Source organism: Dipodomys spectabilis, unplaced genomic scaffold, assembly GCF_019054845.1.
Source record: "Dipodomys spectabilis isolate Male_0828 unplaced genomic scaffold, ASM1905484v1 ptg000021l, whole genome shotgun sequence".
NCBI lineage: Eukaryota > Metazoa > Chordata > Mammalia > Rodentia > Heteromyidae > Dipodomys > Dipodomys spectabilis.
The window spans coordinates 2,791,427-2,811,496 of record NW_024870698.1 but is presented as its reverse complement, the minus strand read 5'-3'; the positions used below and the strand labels follow the sequence as shown (position 1 = coordinate 2,811,496).

General features: G+C 47.3%; 1 protein-coding gene across 1 annotated transcript in view; it reads left to right on the top strand.

The window, feature by feature from the left end:
* Fam184b (family with sequence similarity 184 member B) overlaps positions 1-19,047 on the top strand; it is an 80,445-nt gene extending 61,398 nt beyond the window's left edge. The window contains exons 9-16 of the mRNA XM_042674786.1: positions 3,548-3,701; positions 4,965-5,128; positions 7,353-7,513; positions 9,482-9,628; positions 12,272-12,389; positions 14,025-14,129; positions 15,728-15,927; positions 17,920-19,047. Coding sequence (XP_042530720.1) covers positions 3,548-3,701; positions 4,965-5,128; positions 7,353-7,513; positions 9,482-9,628; positions 12,272-12,389; positions 14,025-14,129; positions 15,728-15,927; positions 17,920-18,013 — 1,143 coding nt within the window. The 3' untranslated portion in view covers positions 18,014-19,047. The remainder of the gene's footprint in view (positions 1-3,547; positions 3,702-4,964; positions 5,129-7,352; positions 7,514-9,481; positions 9,629-12,271; positions 12,390-14,024; positions 14,130-15,727; positions 15,928-17,919) is intronic.
* The last annotated feature ends 1,023 nt before the right edge of the window (positions 19,048-20,070 follow it).

The following is a 20,070-nucleotide window of genomic DNA, read 5'->3' as shown; positions in this document are numbered from 1 at the left end:
CTGGCAGTCAGGGTATCCTCTGGTGCAGGTCTAAGTTTAACTTAACTGCAGGTTCTCAAAGCTTATGTTTCCCACCCTCTACTGAGAATTCCCACAGGCAGTGAGTTGCATCTAGGTTGGAAATCTTGCTTTGAAAACTACAGTCCTAGCCAGGCACCAGTGGCTGACACCTGTAATCCTAGCTATTCAGAAGGCTGAGATCTGAGGATCACGGTTCAAAGCCAGCCTTGATAGGAAGGTCCATGAGACTCTTATCTCCAATTAAATGCCAAAGTGGAGCTGGGCTCCAGTGGCAGACCTCTAATCTTGAGCAAAGGATGCTCAGGGACATTGCTCAGGCTCTGATTTCAAGCCCCAGGACTAGCAAGAAAGGAAAAAGGTAAAGGAAGGAAAGGACAGAAAGGGATGGGAAGGGAAGGGAAAGGAAGGGGAGGAGAGGAGAGGGAAGGGAGGGAGCAAGAGAGGGAGGGAAAGAAAGAAAAGGAAGAAGGAAGGAAGGAAGGAGGGAGGAAGGAAGGAAGGAAGGAAGGAAGGAAAAAAGGAAGGAAGGAAGGAAAGCAGACTACAGTCCTGGGAAGGGCCTGAGTCAGGATGTCTCCCCACAGGTCTCTCAACTGCAGCGGGCTCTGGAGCAGTGTACCAATGACTACCGCGACGACCTGCAGGCGCTCAAGCAGCTGTCGGACCAGGAGAGGGAGAAGCTGCAGCAAGAGCTCCAGGACAGCCTGCAGCAGAGCCTGGCTACTAAGGCACAGCTGGAGGCTGCCCACCAGCGAGCCCTGCGCATGCTTGAGAAGGCCAAAGCCCAGGAACTCAAGGTCGGGGGGAACAACTTGAAGTGAGAGTTTTCTGGGCCCTCAACCCCTGCTGGGCCCCTTGTGGAGGAGATGCTGTCTGTTATCTGCAGTCCTCACAATAGCCACACAAGGTCCTCCTCCTTATCCCGCTACCTTTGGCCACATAAAGAAAGAGGCTCTGAGAGATCAGTACCTTGCTCTCAATCACATAGCTAGTGAAGAAGGCCAAGGCAGGAAGTCAGGTGCCGCATTGTTGGGCTTCTAGTAGTGCTGCTTCCTACCTCTTCCTATCCCTTCGCAACAGAGGAGTGACTTGATTTCATGACACGAGGCATGCAAAGAGGAGGCCACGGAGCAGCAGACTAAGAAAAACCAGTTCAGCAGCGAAAACCTTCCAACCCATGCCTGACCCCTGATGTAAAGTTTTGGCATTATCACCCCACTATAGAGACACTGGGTCTGAAGTGATCTGATAAGGGGTCTGGTGACCTGGATGCCTGTTTGGTAATAATTTGGGGTCGTTCCTTTGAACAAAATACTTTTTGTACCAGGCCCCCCCCCCTTTTTTTTTTTAAAGTTCCGAGTGCATTACTCATCAGGGGTATGGTCAGTCAAACTATCCTTGTTGTATCATCTACTTAATCAGAAAGTGGGGAGGGATAGGCAGGGAATGCTAGAAGAAAAAGAACATACATGCTTTCTTGACTTAGTATAGTATTCAGTCTTGCCAGACACTATATCCTCTGGCTTTTTTTGTTGTTGTTGTTGTTGTTTTCCAGGGGTTTTTTTCTTCTGGGTTTCACACCCCAATCCATTATAGGGTGGTGGGGGAAGCCCTGAGGTTCTGGATCTTCAATGAAGGAGGAGGGTCTCAGGAGCAGGGTACCCTGCCCCCTTGGAGACCCTGAAGAATCTGTTACCAGGTTTAGGGGGTCTTCATCATCCAGACTCATAGGCGTCATTGCCAAACAGGACAGCAGACATTTGGTCACTTCTCGTACAGCACTGTGGTTAAGAGTGAGCTGCAGAGTTCCTGTTCTGAATCTGCCCCTTTAGAAGTGTCAGAGCTCAGATAGAACACGAGCTCCATTGTGCCTAAGTTTCCTCATTTATAAAATGACAAATAATAGAGTGTATCCTATGGGATGGTGGAGATCAAGAAGTAATGCACATGAAGTGCTCAGGCTAGGGGAAGGACAAGGGCTCTGGTTTCTAAAGGTCCACTCCTCACTTGCGTGTCAGGGTCTTTGGGCAACAGAGTGAAAAGAGGCTGTACACTGTATGGAACACGGAGAGAGGAGTGGAACACTTGCAGTATCTAGACCGCCGTTGGGGCTAGAGGGCCTGGTGAGGATGCGTCTCCAGCGCATTGTGAAACCCCAGCTGTGGCGTCCTGTCTGTCCTCGGAGCCAGACGGCCGCTGGCCTGAATCTGTGGTCATCTCTATGTAAACAAATGCAGAGCCACATGGCCAGAGAGACTTTGCCAACCTTGATAACCCTTTTCATATCCACTTCCCTGGGAATACAAATGTCACCCATCAGGGTTCTCTAAGCCAGGGAAGTGCAGGGAGTTTGATGGGCTGAGTTTCCTGTGGGCATAGTAAGCCCACGTGCATATGGCAGCCTGTTGGGGGTCAGTTACTGAGTTGGCTTTAGGGTTGTTGAGTGTCCCCTGGTGGGCTTGTGAAGCTCCACTGCCAAGGGGAGGGAAGGGGAATGGACAGGGAGAGGAGAGGAGGGAAGGAAAGGAAAGGAGAGGGGAGGAGAGGGGAGGGGAGGGGAAAAAAGGGGAGGGGAGGGGAAGGGAGAGGAGAGTACAGGAAGGAGAGGAGAGGAGGGGAGGGGAGAGGGGAAGGGAAGTGGAGAGGGGAGGGGAGGAGAGAGGAGGGAAGTGGAGAGGAGGTAAGGAGAGAGATGGGTAGGGAAAAGGAGGGGAGTGGAAGGGAAGGGAGAGGAGCAGAAGGACTCAATTAGTTTGACATTGCTGCAGCAACAAGTTACCACAATTTAAGTGTCTTAGCACAGCACAAATTAATTAGCTGACAGTTCTGTAGATTCAAATTTCTAAAGTCGAGGTCCTTTGCAGGACTGAATTCCTCCTAAAGGCTCTCGGGACGAATTTCTTTCTTTGGCTTTTCCAGCTTCTAGAGGCTGTCTGGATTCCTTGGTTCCTGGCTCCTGATATATTTCAAAGCCAACTGTGTAGCAACTCCAGATCTCTTCTTCTGTTTTCTCCTCTGCTTCCACCATCAGATCATCTCCAAATGACATTCCTGCATCCCTCTTATAATGAATCTTGTGACTGAGATTCACCTAGAAAATTCAGAGTAATCTCCCACCCCAACATCCTCAACTTAATCAGTCATATCTGCATGCTTTTCCTTGCAAGGCAACATATTTGGTTTCCAGGGTTCCGGACATAAACATCCTAGTGGTTACTTTCGTACCTCCTAGCAGATGGGTGCCTCCCCCCAGTTGTCCTGGAAGATGTAAGTTGCTCACTTCAGTGCTCCTGAGCATGTTAAATCGGCAGTGGCAGATTTCATCTGTGCCCTTCTTTCTTACACCCTTTCTTCCCCACATCTGAACACCAAATTCCCAAAGAAAGAATTCTGACTGGCCCATCCTAGCGCACGTGTCCACTCTGGACCAATCAGCTGTGGATGGTACAAAATGACTGCTGTGGAAGGCCATTGCTAGACCATCACCTGTAGCCTGATGCCTGCTTTCTGCTGCTTCTGCTCTCAGGCCACAGAGGAACGTGTGAAGAAGGAATCCAGCCACAGCCTCCAGATTCAACACCAGGCCCACCTGCTGGAGCTAAAGGCCTTGGAGGACAAGGCCAGGCAAGAGCTGCAAGAGGAGCGGGAGAGGATGCAAGCGCAGCAGACCCTGCTGCTGGGTAAAACTCCCCCGATATGGGGGACCCAGTCTCCTGCAGGGCCCGCCAATAAGACCATTAGCACATAGAACAGGGCCCAGGGCTCTGGCAGCCAAGCTGAACAGTTCTGGCTCTGCTCCCACGCCACTGTGAATCTAGATGAGTTCCCTGAGCCTCCGGTTCCTGTTCTACAAAAAGGAGCTGCCATTGTTTCTACCTTGTAGGGTTACAGTGTAGATTTAATAATCTATTAAATACAGTGTACCTAGCATTTGGTGTGAGCTCAGTGCCTGCATATACAGTTACTATTCAATATAGCACAGTTCTGAGCCTTTCTAAGAGCCTCATGGTGTTGCATCAATTTCCTGTCTTCATTCTCAAGATTTCTTGCCAACTGGGGAAACTGAGGCCACTCAGCACCTACTTGTTCCTGCTTCTCCCTCTGCCCACCCCGTTTTCCCCAGCATGAAATGCAGTACCTCTTGCATTTCCACATGAAACACACAACTCACGTGAAGCACTATGGAGCCTAAGGGAGCCAATTAAGATCTCTGCAGCCAGACTGCCTGGGCTCCAAGCCTATTCTGACACTCAGTAGCTATGTGACCTTGGACAAGTTTCACAGTATGCAAAATAATTGTGATTAAAAAAAAGTTTCACCTGGTAGGGCTCTGATGAGTGTTCCCCTGAGTAAATTTCTCCTGCATGGTTCCAGATTTAGTCCAGATGGGTTGGCATTCTATCTCCCACTTCCATCATCCAGCCAAGGCCCCTGCCCTGGCAAGGAGAATGTCCCTACAGTTGACATGGATTTCAGGACTTCCGGCCTGAGGTTCTGAGCCTCAAAGGAGGTCCTTAGGTCATCTGATAAGTCCCCGTTCTTCCCCTTGTTCCTTGACGTGGGAGGTGAGGCTTGCTATTGCCTCAGGATGTGGCCTTCTATAAGGGAGGGCTCAGGCTGGCCCACCCTAACTGCTACCCATCCCAACCAACATCAGTGTCCCAGGAGGTGATTCAGAGAAACTGAGTCCCAAGTCACCAGGAAATAGCTGTGAAGTTCTGGGCATCTGACTCACCCTCTCCAGGTGCTTGTTGTAAAATGGAGCTGTAATGGAGGATAACACCAACCAGATTAGATGGTTGTAGAGCCCGAATGAGAACAGTTTCTTGGAATACACTTAGTGAATTCATTCCCCAGCCTTCAGATGCCAACCGTAACCCAGGATGGTCTGCAAGGCAGACTTCAGCCTTGACTATGACCTCCTGTTGGTCTTTCTCTTCCAGAGTCGCTCAGGCAGGAGCTGTCAGAGCAGCGAGCTGCCTGCTCTGAGTACCAGAAGGACCTGGAGGTGCTGCGGGCTGAGCTGAGGGCTCTGGGGAGCTTGAGGAGACAGCAGGTCATCAACCCGTGTCCAGAAAACAGTGAGGACCACACTGAGAACACAGAGGTGAGCGCCCTGGCCCTACCCTCACCATCCCCCTCCTGGGCCAGCACAGTGAGTGGACCACAGTGAGTGGCCACATAGAAGATGAGCTCCAAGGGCTGGATTCACTATATGGGACGAGCCCCAAGTGGGGCTCATCGCCCACAGCTCAGGGGATAGTTGGCCGCCTGCAACTAGAGACAAATATATGAGTGAAAAGTCTGACCATCACCCATCTAGACCCAAACCCCTAATTTGACTGAGGGAGCATCAGACTTCACCCTACAACTGGCATTTCCCATGGGATGGCAAAGGGGTTTGCTAGTAGCTCTTCTGTCATGAAGAAGCCAGACCTCCCGGGCACCAACTTGGATAGAACCCTCTGGCTAATTAGACGAGTCATAAACCCAAAGAGCTGAATAGAAAGCTATGCATGTGGGGCTGCCTCCTGCAGATTCCCACCCTTGAAAGGCAAAACTGGGGTCTTAGTGTTATACCTTATTTATAGTTAAGATTCATATCATCTTGAAGTGTAGGTGCCAGAATAGCCTCTAGACAACAAACCACACCTTGGTCTGCAGAAGAATTTCTCAGAAACCTCCTTAGAGAAACCCCCAGCAAGGGGTCTGTGGAGGAGGAGCCTCCACAGCCAGGTTCTGTAGGACTCTTCTCAACTTCCTGCTCAGACTTCACCCACCAGCCCCTTCCCTGCAGGCCCACAGTTTCTGCTCTAGCCAGCAGCACAGTGACCTCCTAGTAGTCCTGGCTTCTCTCCTCCATCTTACCACAAACTGCTTCAGATATCCAGATGATGCCTAGCACGATTTTTTTTTAAATTTAATTTTATTTTATTTGAGAACATACTGTACAGAGGGGTTACAATTACATGGGCAGGATAATGCATACATTTCTTACCAAGCATTGCAGCCTCCTCCTTTGTTTACCCTTCACCTCCCTTCCCAGCCTCCCCCCTACCCCCCACCCAATCATACCCCCCCCCCCCACCGACATTGTAAAGCTGGTTTTGACATGACATTTTGTACTTCTCATTGTCCTAGCACGATTTTGTATAAAAACATTAGTGGCTCCCACTGACATAAGCTCCAAATGACCTCCAGACTGGCATCAAAAAGCCTCCACTAGCTAGGCGCAGGTGGCTCATACCTGGAACTCTAGCTACTCAGGAGGCTGAGATCTGAGGATCATGGTTCAAACCCAACCCAGGCAGGGAAGAGTCCATGAGACTTTTCACCAATTAATCACCAAAAAGTCAGAAGTAAAGATGTGACTCAAGTGCTAGAGCCCCCGCCTTGAGTGAAAAAGCTAAGGGACAATGCCCAGGCTCTGAGCTCAAGCTCTAGTTATGACATGAAAAGGAGGGGGGAGAAAGAAAAGGAAAGAAAGAGAGAGAGAGAGAGAGAGAGAGAGAGAGAGAGAGAGAAAGGAAGGAAGGAAGGAAGAAGCATGTAAGCAAAAGAGAGAAAGTGAGGAAGGATAGGAAAGAAGGGAGGACGGAGAAAGGGAGGAAGAGAGGGGAGGGAGCAGAGGAAAAGGGAAAAAGAAGAAAGAGAAAGAAAAGCCACTACTGCTGGCCACAGGCTGTCTCCCTGCCTGGTCCCCTCTCTGGCTCTGGCTTGCTCATGACCACACCCTTGCCTGGCCACCCCCCTGCTCCTCCGGCCCAGCTTCCCCCCAGCAGGAGGCCTGCTCCTGCGAACAGCTCACCCACCAAGCGCTAAAACCCTCCACCCTGAAGCTCCCAGGGCACTGGCTCAGCCAGTTCTAGGGACGTGAAGAATAATCCTCAAAGAGCCCTCCAGGGATCCGCAAAAAAGAAAAAAACGAATAACCACGAGAGCAGATGTGGGCTGGGAAGATGCGTCGTGGGAGAGTGCTTGCCTAGCATGCATGAAGCCCTGGGTTCGAGTCCTCAGTACCACACAGAAAAAGCTGGAAGCGGTGCTGTGGCTCAAGGGGTAGAGTGTTCGCCTCGAGCAAGAGAAGCTCGGGACAGCGCCCAGGCCCTGAGCTCAAGCCCCAGGACTGGCAGAGAGAGATGGGGCGGGGGGGGGGGGGGGGGGGGATGGAGGGAGGGAGGGAGGGAGGGAGGGAGGGAGGAGAAAGAGCAGAGCAGAGCAGCCAGGAGCCTGGTTTGGGCCCACGCTGGGCTGCGTTCCATCTCTGTTCCCTGTGTCGTGTCTGCCTCGCCCGATCCTGAGAACCCCGGTCTTCTGCTCAGGACGCAGAGGCCCTGGACCTGACCCGCGCCTCCGCCGGCCAGGCCCCGAGCGCGGCGGCGCACCAGCTTCGCGAGGAGGAGCTCGCCCGGCTGCAGGAGGCCCTGCTGCGGCTGCGCGCCGAGGCGGAGCAGCACCAGCAGGAGGCGCTGCAGCTCCGCGACCAGCGCAGGTGCGTGGGCCTCGGTCTCCCGCAGGCTCCTTGGATCTTGAGCAGTTCCCATGTTCTGGGACGTCTAGATCCCCCAGACCTCGGGGGCTTGGCCCAGAACAACTGGGCCAGAAGAGCAGGGCGGTGGGGTAGTTCACATGGGTGAGCCGGCCACCCCCCCCCTCCCCACCCCCCGGGCTGTGGGCCCCGACCGGCCCGGGCCTCCGCCCTGCCCGAGGCGTCTCCTGTAAACGGATTCCTGGACTTCATCTCAGTTTCTGAAAAGGTCCCAGCCTCAAGGATGAAGTTGATTTCTCCTCTCCTCTCCTTCCTTCCTTCCTTCCTTCCTCCCTCTCTTTCTCCTCTCTCTCTTTTCTTCTTTCCTTCCTTCTCTTTCTTTTCGTTCTTTTCTTTTCTTTCTTTCGTCATTTTAATGTCTGGAAGATCCTGGATTGTTTCCCCCCTCCCTCCTGTTATTTGTTAGCTACGTATGTTGAACCCTGTTGCATGAGCCCAAAACTGCTTTGGGCTTTGGCTATGCTGATTCCTTTACCCTTCCCAACACTTCTTTATGGAAGAGAGGAAAGCAGTTCTGCGGGACTCACATAAGTGGCTTCCCATCACCAGTAGGTGTAGGACAGCTGGGTTCTTACTTTGATCTGTTTTAATTCTGCCTCTTAAGCATATCCTTGGGCATGTTTCCTACCTTCTCCAGGCCTGTGGAAGAACATTGCCTAGCACACAGGTTAAGATCATTAAAAGAAAGGGTGTCCTATAGACATGGAACCCTGGGACCCAGGTTCCCAGGCTGAGACGCCCCATGAGAGCTTTGTTAAAAATCGGAACTCTAGTACTCTAGACATTTGCACACAGCAAGGCCAAAGGATTTTAGAGGAGGAACATGAAGGTGCAACATGCCTCGGTGCATCTGATAAAATAATACTTATCAAAATGAACTTTGAAAAAATCTGAACTCAAGGCCCACTCTGGTTGCAGGAGCTGAGGGACTCAAGTAACTGGGACTCAAGTAACTGGGACTCAAGTCCCAGGCTCAAGTAACAGGTAGGGATGGGCAGGAGCACTGTCCCAGGAACGTGACCATTCTGAGTTCTAGGCTGTAGATGGGGAGCAGCTCCCTACCAAGATCATGTCTTGGTATAACTGAAGCCCCATCTAAGATTAGGTCATGGGGCTCCCTCTCAAGGGAGCTGTCCTGAGCTCACTGAGAAGAGCGGTATCTTGTAGATTCAGTTAATGACCTGCTGTATGGCCCTGGGCAATTCCCTAGAAAGAGATGGGCCTGGGTGGAGTATCATCACTACTTTGAGTTACCTTCCCTTCTAAGTCGGGAAAGCAGTGTTCCTCTCTGCGGGAAAAATATATTGTACAAGCTAAGCAGTGATTTCTGAGGGCCACACCTGGGGGTTGAAACAATGATGGCCGGTGGTTGGATACATCTTTTGTACTCTGGGGGTCCTCTAGACTCATGCAGTGATCCTGTAACGTGGAGACCAGTGTCACTGCCATTGAACAGCAGAGGACACTGCCCATTGTCAGCCGCACAGCTGGAAGTGATCAAGAACAAGCGTGGTCGCTGCAGCTGGCCCTAAGGGATATTCTCAAACCCCATCTGATCATGGACCAGTGGTCTCCCAGGCCTTCGTGAGACCGTTCCAGCTGCCTCGTGGGGAACATGTTTTCTGGGGCTCCTTCCAGGTCTGTTCTCCATTTACTCCCAGAAGGTGGCTCTCCTTTTGGATTTCTTTTCCACAGATGTGGAATGGCCAGGGAGTTTGTTGAGAGGAGGTCCCCATAACTCAAAGATCCAGCTTTCCTTCTTATGGGGACATGGACCTTAGGCTGTAATCCTCAACTCAGGGGTCCCCCAATTAGGCCAGTCTGTCAGCAGAGAAGGTAATAAACCCTAAAGACTCAAGGGACTCAGCCCTTGAGCCTGGGCCAGCCTGAACGTGCATCTGTCCACCACAGGTTGCTAGAGGAGGACCAGCAAGCTCAGAGGGCCAGGGAGGTGGAGGCACTTCGCCAGGAGCACCGGAAGGAGATGCAGGCCATGGTGGCTGATTTTAGTGGGGCCCAGGCCCGACTCCAGGCCCGGCTGGCTGCCCTGGAGGCTGAGTGAGTATGACCATGGGCCCTGGGTTGGAAGAGACTAGCAGATTTACCATTTGTGGGGATATCAGCGTCTCCTAGGGTCTCTACATGTTCCTGGTTTGAAATCCACAAGTTTCAAGTTCCAGGAAGTCCTTTGTTTCTAGGCACACAAGAACAATTTCATGAGGCTGCAGAGCAGTGGGAATCTGTAAGAATCAATAATGCCTTGGGGTACATTCACCCCTTACAGAAGAAATCACCAGGATCTGGGCTACTTCTAAAAACCGCGTTTCTGTCAGTCCTAACATATATTATCTCCCCAAACCTTCACTGTCTTTCAAGATGGAAATTGTTATTCTTCAACAGATGAAGAAAAGAGGTCCCTGTACATGTGTGCATGAATTCCTATGTTCATTCAGCACATATCTTTTAAGAGCTCACTGTGTGCCAGGTAGTATTTTAGGCTCTTGATTATAGCAAAACACAAAGACCTTGTTTTCATAGTGCTCATAAATATTAAATGTTTATTCAGACAAGAAATAAGGAGACAAGTGAGTGTTACCCTCATACCACATGGTGAAAGTGCTAGAAGAAAATCAGGGCCCGAGTGTAGAGGGGTACAAAGGTACGCAGGAAGACCTCTCTGAGGAGGTACAAAGAGGCAAAGCAACTGCATGTCTCGGAGAGCCATATGAAGGACCAGCAAGTGCAAGGGTCTGGGAACACGTGGCTGAAAACAACTAGAAGGCTCATGTATTGAATGGAGTAAGTGAGTGAGCTGCGAGTGGTAGGAGGTGAGGAGGGTGAAGGAATCCTGCCCTGAAAGCAAAGGTGTTTGGGTCAGCCCTGAGTGTTTGAGAAGCCACTGGGAGGCTTTGGGCAGGAATGACTTAGCTTTAACAGGATCACTTCTGGTTGCTAAGTGATGATAAAGCTAAGAGAAGAGGATGATTGACAGGGAGACCACTTAGGAAGTGACTGCAGCGAGCGAGCTGGATACAGACAAGTGAAACCACTTGCCCAATTACACAGCATGAAGTGAACTTGAGGACACATGTCTGACCCACAGTAGCGTGTGTGCTCACTGCCTTTGAGTGCAAAACTACTCAGCCAAAAGCTGCCATGAAAGATTTTACCAGTCTACATCCAATGGGCGCTTGCTCTGTGCCAGCCAGCCACGGTCTCATTGAGCCCTCACAACCAACCAAGTTTCACAACCATTTTAAAAAGGACTGAAGCTCATGGGTGAAATGTTATGCTAGAAAAATGCACAGCCAGGACTTGAGCTGGGAGTCTCACCCCAAACCCTAGCACATTTATTGTTAGTACTTTGTAGTTGTACAAAGGGGCTACAATTCCATAAGTCAGGTTCTGAGTACCAGGCTTCTTGGTCAGTTGTCACCCCTTCCTTTGCTCACCCCCATTTCCACCCTCGTCTCTACTCTCAAATGTAGACTGTTTTTTACATTGTGTACATCAAATATAATGATTTATTTTTTTGTCCTTTCTCCCTCCATTCCTTTGCTCTTCCTCCATTTCTCACCCCTCAAAAAAAACCATGTTTCTACTTCCTGTATTCATGTTGGTAAGCAGCATATTAGTTGTTCAGAGGAGTTATGCCTTCGGATTCTTCCCTTAAGTATACCATCCTTTAGTCAGTTTGTGTGTAAATGTATTGAACCCTGTATATGTTATCATGCATATTTGTATTTTAGATCTAGCTTCCACACATGAGAGAAAATGTATGGTTTTCTCTCTCCAAGCCTGGCTTGCTTCACTTAATATAATTTCTTATTTTTTGGGGGGTCCGGTTGTGGGGCCTGAACTCTGGGCCTGGGCGCTGTCCCTCAGCTCTTCAGCTCAAGGCTAGCGCTCTACCACTTGAGCCACAGAGCCACTTCTGACTTTTTTCTTTTTGCTTATGTGGTGCTGAGGAATTGAACCCAGGGCCTCATGCATGCAAGGCAAGCACTCTACCACTGGGCCACCTTCCCAGCCCTTAATATAATTTCTTCTAGGTCCATCCATTTCCCTGCAAATGATATATTATTCTTTCTAATTGATGAGAAAAAAATTCCATTGTATATATGTTCTACATTTTCTTGATCTATTTATCTGGGCTGTTTATATAACTTGGCTCTTGTGAATAATCCAACAGTGAACAAGTATGTTCAAATGTCTTTACTCTATCCTGACTTGTAATGTTCTGCAAACCCTAGCTTCTTAACTACAGTGTAGATCAGCTGCAGCAAAGCCCTTCTTCTCCCCCAGAAGCTAAAGGGGACTGTGGGTCCCACTTTCTCCTCTGCTCAGAGAAGACAAGCTCATGTTGCACCCTATGTGCCCAGGAGATGGCGCCAGAGCCACCTCAACATAGATAGGGAGAGGACTCGGCTGTTGTCCATCCAGCATTTTCTTCCCAGGTCTTCTAGCAACATCCCCAGCTCTTGCATCCCTGGTGGCATGCAACATCCATGTGCACACATGAGTCTTTGGCTTCTAGGGCCTGACGCCTGGTACCCTGAATTCTACCTCCACAGCAGGTTGGCTGAGCTGAGCCAACACAACATCCCATCCTGAGCAACCACCGCATCCTAGGTTGAGCACTTGGTCTCCCTTTGCCTTGTTGAGTAGCTGCTGTAGTAACTGCTTGTCTGCCCTGAACAGACTGAAAGACTGCGGAGAGAAGCCAGGAAAGGGAGTATCGAGGCCGGAGGACCTGCAGCTCATAGGCCGTCTGCAGACTCGCCTGAAGGAGAGGGAGGAGATCATCAAGCAGCTCACGGTGAGGCGGCAGCATGAGGCAGGGCCGTCAGCTACCACCTGCAAACCTCTGGGTGCATAGCGGGGGCCTGGGGCTTACTGTACACCAGGCGCATGGCTAACAGCCTAACATTTGGCCTTATGAAGACTCGTCCTTCTGTTTTTTTTTTTTCTAGTATTAAAAAGCACTCCTTAAAAATTGATATAGGAGGTGTCTCTCTGGGGTGTCTCCTTGTATGTGTCTGTGTATGTGTCTTTCTATGTGTCTTTGTGTCCCTATGAGAGAGCACCCACACTCTGCTAGTGTGCCCCTGCCCTTCTGTTTGTCAGCTTTTTGTCTTTGTTTCCTTGTCTGTTTACTTAATAAAACTCTGTCAAGTTTTCTTAAAAAAAAAAAAAAAAAAAAAAAATTGATATAGGAAAATCAAAGGACAATAATATTTGCTTGATGTTTTTGGCAGTCATGTGGCTTGAATTCAGGGCCTAGGCACTCTCCCTGAGCTCTTTCGTTCAAGGCTAATGCTCTACCACTGGAGCCACAGCTCTGCTTCTGGTTGTTGAGTGGTTATTGGATGTAAGAGCCTCATGGACTTTCCTGCTCAGGCTGGCTTCAAACTGTGATGCTCAGATCTCAGTCTCCTAAGTAGCTAGGAGTATAAACATGAGGTACTGGTGCCCAGCTGATTCTTTTTTTTTTTTTTTTAGCCTAGTAGAAAACCTGAGAAAAATCTGGAATGACTTGACATGGGATATTAGTAGAATCAATCAGATTTATCATTTAGTAATCCTCCTTTCATTAAAAATGACCACATATTTTTAAATGCAAAACAATTCCCCAGGCTCCTTCAGAGAGTATTTCCAAATACCTCTGATTCTTTTTCCCAGTCATCAAGGCCTAGCATTCCTTTGGATTGTCTTTCCTTCCTTCCACCCATGATCACCTTACCTCCTTGTTGCCTCCTACTTTGACCCGACTGATATTTAGAGCATATTAAGAAGGGCTTGCTAATTGTGAGGAATGGTGGACTCATTACAATTCTTTCTTTAAAAAAGAATCCTTCATCTACTAGAAAAAGGTATTCAAATTTGTATAACTGCAAAGCAAATTTGCTTTAAGAATAACACAGGAGAAGGACAAACTGAGAGAAGACACACACATATAGCCCAAGTGAGAGAGGGGTTGTGTTAACCTCTGTACTTGCGCATACATTAGAAAGCAACAGTGATAGAAATGTAAGACAAAAGGAAAGGCCAGAAGGAAAGAAGGTGTACATGTGGGAGTGTATGGGGGAGTTTATTTCATTGCCTCAATAAGTAACATTCTGCATAGACTTGTGATTTCAAAGGCTAAGACTGCTTGTATTTTTCTCTCGTTGAGAAATCTGCTCACCCTTTTCTACACAAGAGAGGGAAGGGAGTGAAGATACTTCCAGCTTCAGAGGCTGGCAGCTTGCCTGATGGACTTCCTCTCCCTCCCCTGGTCTTGTTAGCTTCCGCCTCCCTAGCCATCTCCTTTCAAGTCAAACCCAGTGCCAGGGTCACTTTAGGAAGAACTGATTTCCTCAGGATACCACTGAGTCTTCTAATCTGGAAACATCTCTATGGCTCCCAGTGCCCTGTTCTTAGGCTCACTTAAATTCTGTTCTTTGCTTCCTAGGAAGAGAGAAGATTTCACTATGCTGCATTCCCCAGCACGATGTCCCATCGGAATCGCTCCTTCTCTTTCAACCCGCACCCAGGGTATTTGACCCCTTCCATGAAGGTGAGTTGTTGGGTGCCCCCATACACTTTGGTTTTCATGTGTGACACAGATCTGCTTACTTCCTTTCTCTTCAAAGTAGCAGTAGTATATTGATGGATATTCAAATAAATCATCATTGCAAAAAGACCCACAGGAAATAAACCGTCCAAAGTATTAACCAACAGTGGGCATTTTGTGTGGTCTGCCCACTGTTACTCCTTTTCACTATTATTTTCTACGAATCTGTTTTCCTATGTAATACCTCTGGTCAGGCACCTATAATCCTAGCTACTCAGGAGGCTGAGATCTGAGGATCAGAGTTCAAAGCCAGCCTAGGCAGGAAAGTCCGTGAGACTTATCTTCAATTAACCAGCAGAAAACCAGAAGTGGCACTTTGGCTCAAGTGGTAGAGTGCTAGCCTTGAGCTGAAGAGCTGAGGGACAGCACCCAGGCCCAGAGCTCAAGCCCCAGGACCCACAGGAAAAAAAAACAAAAACAAAAACAACCCTGTCTGGTAAGTAGGGAAGTGGTTGGTAGCTTCCACTTCCTTCTTTGGAAGAGCGTGGTACTGGGGGAAACCCAGGCCTCCCACTCGCCAGCCAGGTGCTCTCTCACTGGAGACACACTAGCCCTCTTCTGCTTTTAAGTTTAAATGTTTTGCTGTTGTTTTTATTTGGATAAAATCTCACATATTTACCTGGGGCTGACTCAGACCAGGATTTTCCTACCTATGCCTCCCAGTAGCTGAATAAATTACCTGAATGTACCACCACACACAGCCTTTTTTTTTTTTTAATGGAACTGGGGAATGTACTACCATATATCCTGCAAGTGGTACCACGGTTTGCTGTTGTTAGGATTGGGTTTGTTTTAAGACTAGAGAACCCCAGATTGGTACTCATAATCCTCCAAGTATTTTCCACGGCTGACAGGATAATAAACTTAAGTGACCTGAACCAACAGAGTGCATTTATAGTTTTCAATATATCTTTGTGTTGACAATATTAAGCTTCATTCAAAGATATTACTGAATGGGTTAGGCAGCCTCTGTATAAGATATTATTACATGCTCTTCCAAATTCTTAAAACAAAAAAAGAACCACCAGGTATGCACCTGGATAAAGAGACTGTAAATATGTGCTTTTTTGTTTTTTTTGGTTGGTTGTGGGGCTTGAACTCTGGGCCTGGGCGTGGTCCCTCAGCTCTTCAGCTCAAGGGAGCACTCTACCACTTGAGCCACAGCGCCACTCCCAGTTTTCTGAGTAGTTACTGGAGATAAGAGTCTTATAGAGCTTCCTGCCCTGGCTGGCTTTGAACCATGATCCTCAGATCTCAGCCTCCTGAGTAGCTAGGATTACAGGAGTAGCTACTGACGCCCAGCACTGAACATGTGCTTTTACAAACATAAAATAGATTGGAGAAATATGTTCAAAGTGCTGAGAATATGGCTCAGTGTACAGTAGTTATCTAGAATGCTTAAAGTATTGGGTTCCAGCACTGAAAGAGAAAGATAACCTTAAAAATAATATAATTTTGAATTTTGTCTGGGTGGGCCTCACTTACTTGACAGCAGTGTGATTTGGGAGAAGTACTAGCAGTTATTTTCCACTAACACACAGAAAAAGAAGATGGAGGAGGTGCCCAGCAGAGTGGTCAGTGTGCCAAACCTTGCCTCCTATGCAAAGAACTTTCTGAGTGGAGATCTGAGCTCCAGGATCAATGCCCCTCCCATCACTAAATCTCCCAGCTTGGACCCCAGCCCCAGCTGTAGCCGACCTTACAAAGCTGCCCAGGCTCTAGATGCAAAAACTGCTCTGAGGTAAGCAGGGGTAAGTGGGTATTATTCCAGTTCTTCTAGGGGGTGTGGACAGGCACCCTTTCTGGCACCTGCTAAATGCCTGGCATTTGGGCAGATGGAAAGAATAGCAGAAGGAGCCCTGTCTGGCAGAAATGACACTATAGTTAAAGACTGGAAGATTGGGTCAGAAAAGTGAGTCTCTCTTTTTAAAAAATTATTATAAAGGTGATGTACAGAGGGGTTAGTTTCACAAGTCAGGTATTGAGTATATTTCTTTTTGGACAATGTCAAAGACATGTTAGCACTGTTGATTAACCGTTGTTTTTACATGTATTTATTTATTTAATCTGTGTGTCTGTGTGTGCTAGTACGAGGGCTTCAATTCAGGGCCTCAGCACTATCTCTGACCTTATTTGCTCAAGGAAGCACTCAACCACTCGATCCACACTTCACTTCTAGATTTTTTGGTAGTTAACTGGAGGTAAGACTCATGGACTTTCCTCCCTGGGCTGGCTTCAAACCACAGTCCTCATATCTCAGCCTTCTGAGAAGCTATGATTACAAGTATGAGCTTATAATTGGCAGACACTAGGTTTGAACTCAGGGCTTCATGTTTGCTAGGCAGGCGAGTCACACCCCTATTCCCTTTTGTCTAGCTTCCTTTTCAGACTGGTTGCTGGGTTTGGCCTGCCCAGCTTCAGACTGGGAGTCTCTTACCTTCACCTCTTGTAGCTGGTTGACACCACACCTGGCTTGTTTTTAACTTTTTAAAATTGGGCTCGCTGTCTAATTTGTGCCTGCAATCAATAATGCATGTTGTAAAATATACCTCATTAATAACCACTAAGAATTCAAGGAAACAATGGACAAGCAAACAATAGAGACTCTTCTGTTGTGGAAACAGGAACAACATACCCCCTCTACACCTCAACTTTTACAGTTGTTTTTAGCTACTCATGGCCAGGCCACAGGCAGATATCTTTTGAAGAGTAAAGGATATACCAATTAGATTGGACAACATTTTGGATTCTAGCAACAAATGCTGGTGGGGATGTGGGGGGACAAGAACCCTACTGCACTGTTGGTGGGAATGTAAACTAGTACAAACATTCTGTACAGCAGTCTGGAAGTTCCTCAAAAAACTAAACATAAACCTTCCCTACAACCCACCCATACCACTCCTTGGCATCTACGCTGAGCATCATGAACCATGGTCATTGCCACACTATTCACAATAGCCAAGATATGGAAACAACCCAGATGCCCCACAATAGATGAGTGGATCCAAATGATGTGCTACCTATATAGAATGGAATTTTACACAGCCATTAGAAAGAATAAAATACATCATTTGCAGGGAAATGGATGGAACTAGAACTAATCATGTTAAGTAAAGTAAACCAAGACCAGAGAGACAAACGGTACATGTTCTCCCTGATATGCAGAAGTTAGATTTAAAACACACTATGATATGACAAACTACACAGAATCCTAGATACTCACATATAATGACACCAAAAGAGGATATAATCACAAGGGCGCAATACCCAAGTATCTCTTCATATGTATATAAAATAATATACATACTGTAGTGAACTCTGAAGATACGGAAGCAAAGGTCTTTTTTCTTAATTTGGTTTTTCTTTTTCTGATGTCTCTGTATTTACCTTATATACAGTGCACTCACGTGCACATCTGTGGGAGGGTGGAGGAGGGCGTAGTGGTAGAGTGCACTGACACTGATGGAAGCAAACTACACAGCTTGTGGTGGAGATGGGAGGGGGGACAGGAGAGAATGAGGGGACAGATGGCATTATTGGAAAGGAAATGTACTCATTACCTGACATACGTCAATGTAACCTTGCTGTACATCACTGCTGAAACAACAATAAAGTGAATTAGAACAAAAGTTAAAGACCTTTAACTGTACTACAACAAAAAAGAAAGAAAGAAGGAAGTATCTTTCCCTGGAAGAGAGAATACTCCTCAAAACCACTTTTTGCTTGTTTTTAGGCCACAAGAGGGGGAAACCACCCAAGCCAAGGAGGCCCAGCAGAAGCAGGGCTCTGCACACCAGGAATGGTTCACCAAGTACTTTTCTTTCTAAGCCAACCTTTGGAATGCATTACAGGATGACAGAAAAGCATTTAAACCATCAGAATGAAGGAAAACTAACCAACCAAATAACTTGCTGATAATCATTTCCATATGACAGCTAAAATGAAGTTTTGGTATTAACACTTCCAATTTCATTGTGACACACATTCGTGTAAGTATTGCTATTAGAAATAAGATACCCAGATGACAATGTTACTAACTTTCCTAACGACACGCTGTATTCCTAGGTGTCTGTATTGCAGAGCTCCACTTTGTGGTATGTCAGCCTTAGTGATTCCCAGTCTGCTTGAAAAGTGGTTTCCATTTTCCTTAGGATACTAGTCAACCTCCACTTGAAAAGTTGTTGCTATGTAAAATAATGTAATTCCAAAACGCACACCTAACCTCAAAAGAAAGAGGAGTAAAACAAAGTTCAAAAGACACAGAAAAGCCAATCCAATCCAAATAAACACACATGAAAACCTGCTAGGAATGTACTCTAGCTTGCATAGACAGCAGGCCTTGACCACCAAGGTCTAGGTGGAGATAGACAGCGGGATAACACCTACCTCACGAGGGGCTTTGCAAGGACTAACCAAGACGGTACAACTGGAACTTTCTACAGTGTTTCCTTGCTCTGCAATGCATCTCAGTTGCAGTGACCATTGTGCCAACATGGGCCTTTCAAAGGCTCCTGGACTGTCTATTCCTGAGTCGGCCATGCCTGTGGCCTCTGGTTTGGGACCATTTGCCTCAGAATATGTTGCATCGCCAGTGCATGGACTGTGATCAAATTGAAGGGACTTGGAACTGAACTGCTCTCGGTGCTGATCCTGCTCCCAGCCTGCAGGGACTCTTCTTACCCTCTCCCTGCCAGAGCAACACAATTAGATGAGATTCAATGCAACTTTCCGTGGGAAAAATATCTTCTCAACCCTTTGGTGCTGCTCCAGCAAGTGGCCTATAAACACATGTAATTCTATGCAGTGTTGACGTTTCTGCTCTCTGAATAAAACTTTAAATAACTGGATAATAACAAAATGGTTGTGATTTGTATCGCTTTTCCATAAAGATAAAATTAAAGGAAGAAAAAGACTGAAAATAGAAAGTGTACATTAAGTTTGATCAGAGCTACAAATAAAACATAGCTGATTATATACTTAAGTCATTTTGAGAGAAATATAATTAAGCTTGAAATTCACAAATTAAAGGCAAACTTATTATGTAAACAAGACAAGATGCCAGTAAGATTTTCCTTTGACACTTTTCTGTCCTTTTTTTGGTAGTGCTGGGATCAAACCCAGGGCTTTGCCCATGTTAGGAATGCACTTTACCACAGAGCTACATCCTTAGCCCTAAGGTAATTTTTAAATGCAAATCTTTCTCACCACAGGTAATGTGGTATATTTTTTTCCAGTATCAATTTTTTTAATCCTATTTACTTAGGGTAATTTCCAGTATAGCCTAAAGACACTATCTTATCAGACTGCTATGACAAAATACCCAAGTGGGATAACATATAAACATCAGAAATGCAGAGTGGTGGATGAGACGTTGAAGATCAAGGCATCCTGTGAATATATATGCTTCAGCTTTTTGTTAGGGTACGAATAAAGCTGTACTTACTTAGAAAAGGGATCAGTCTCTTATTTTAGCCGGCAGGATGTGTGGTATTTGCAGGCATCATAAGAACCTTGTTGTCAGTTGTCTGCTACACAAAATTATGACGTGATGTGTTTTGTCTTACTTTATCATACAGCTGGTGTTCAGAGGTGGCTTTTATCCAGCAGAGTAACACAGCCTGGCAGTGTAGCTTCTGCTACTCTATCTCCACCTTCACACCTGCTAAGGTAAGGGGGGACAAAGTGGAAGACAGGAGGAGCCTTTGGGTTGCAGTGCTGTCACAGAGGCCCAAAGATCATTTCTGAGAAGTCTTAGGCTGATGGGTGCTCCAGAGCAGATTGCCCATCAGAGGAAAGGGGTCCTTGTGGGGTAGGAGTGGCACACCCTGCTGGGCAGGGTCACCTGCAGAATTAACATGACCCATGGCAATTAATACTGTCCTAC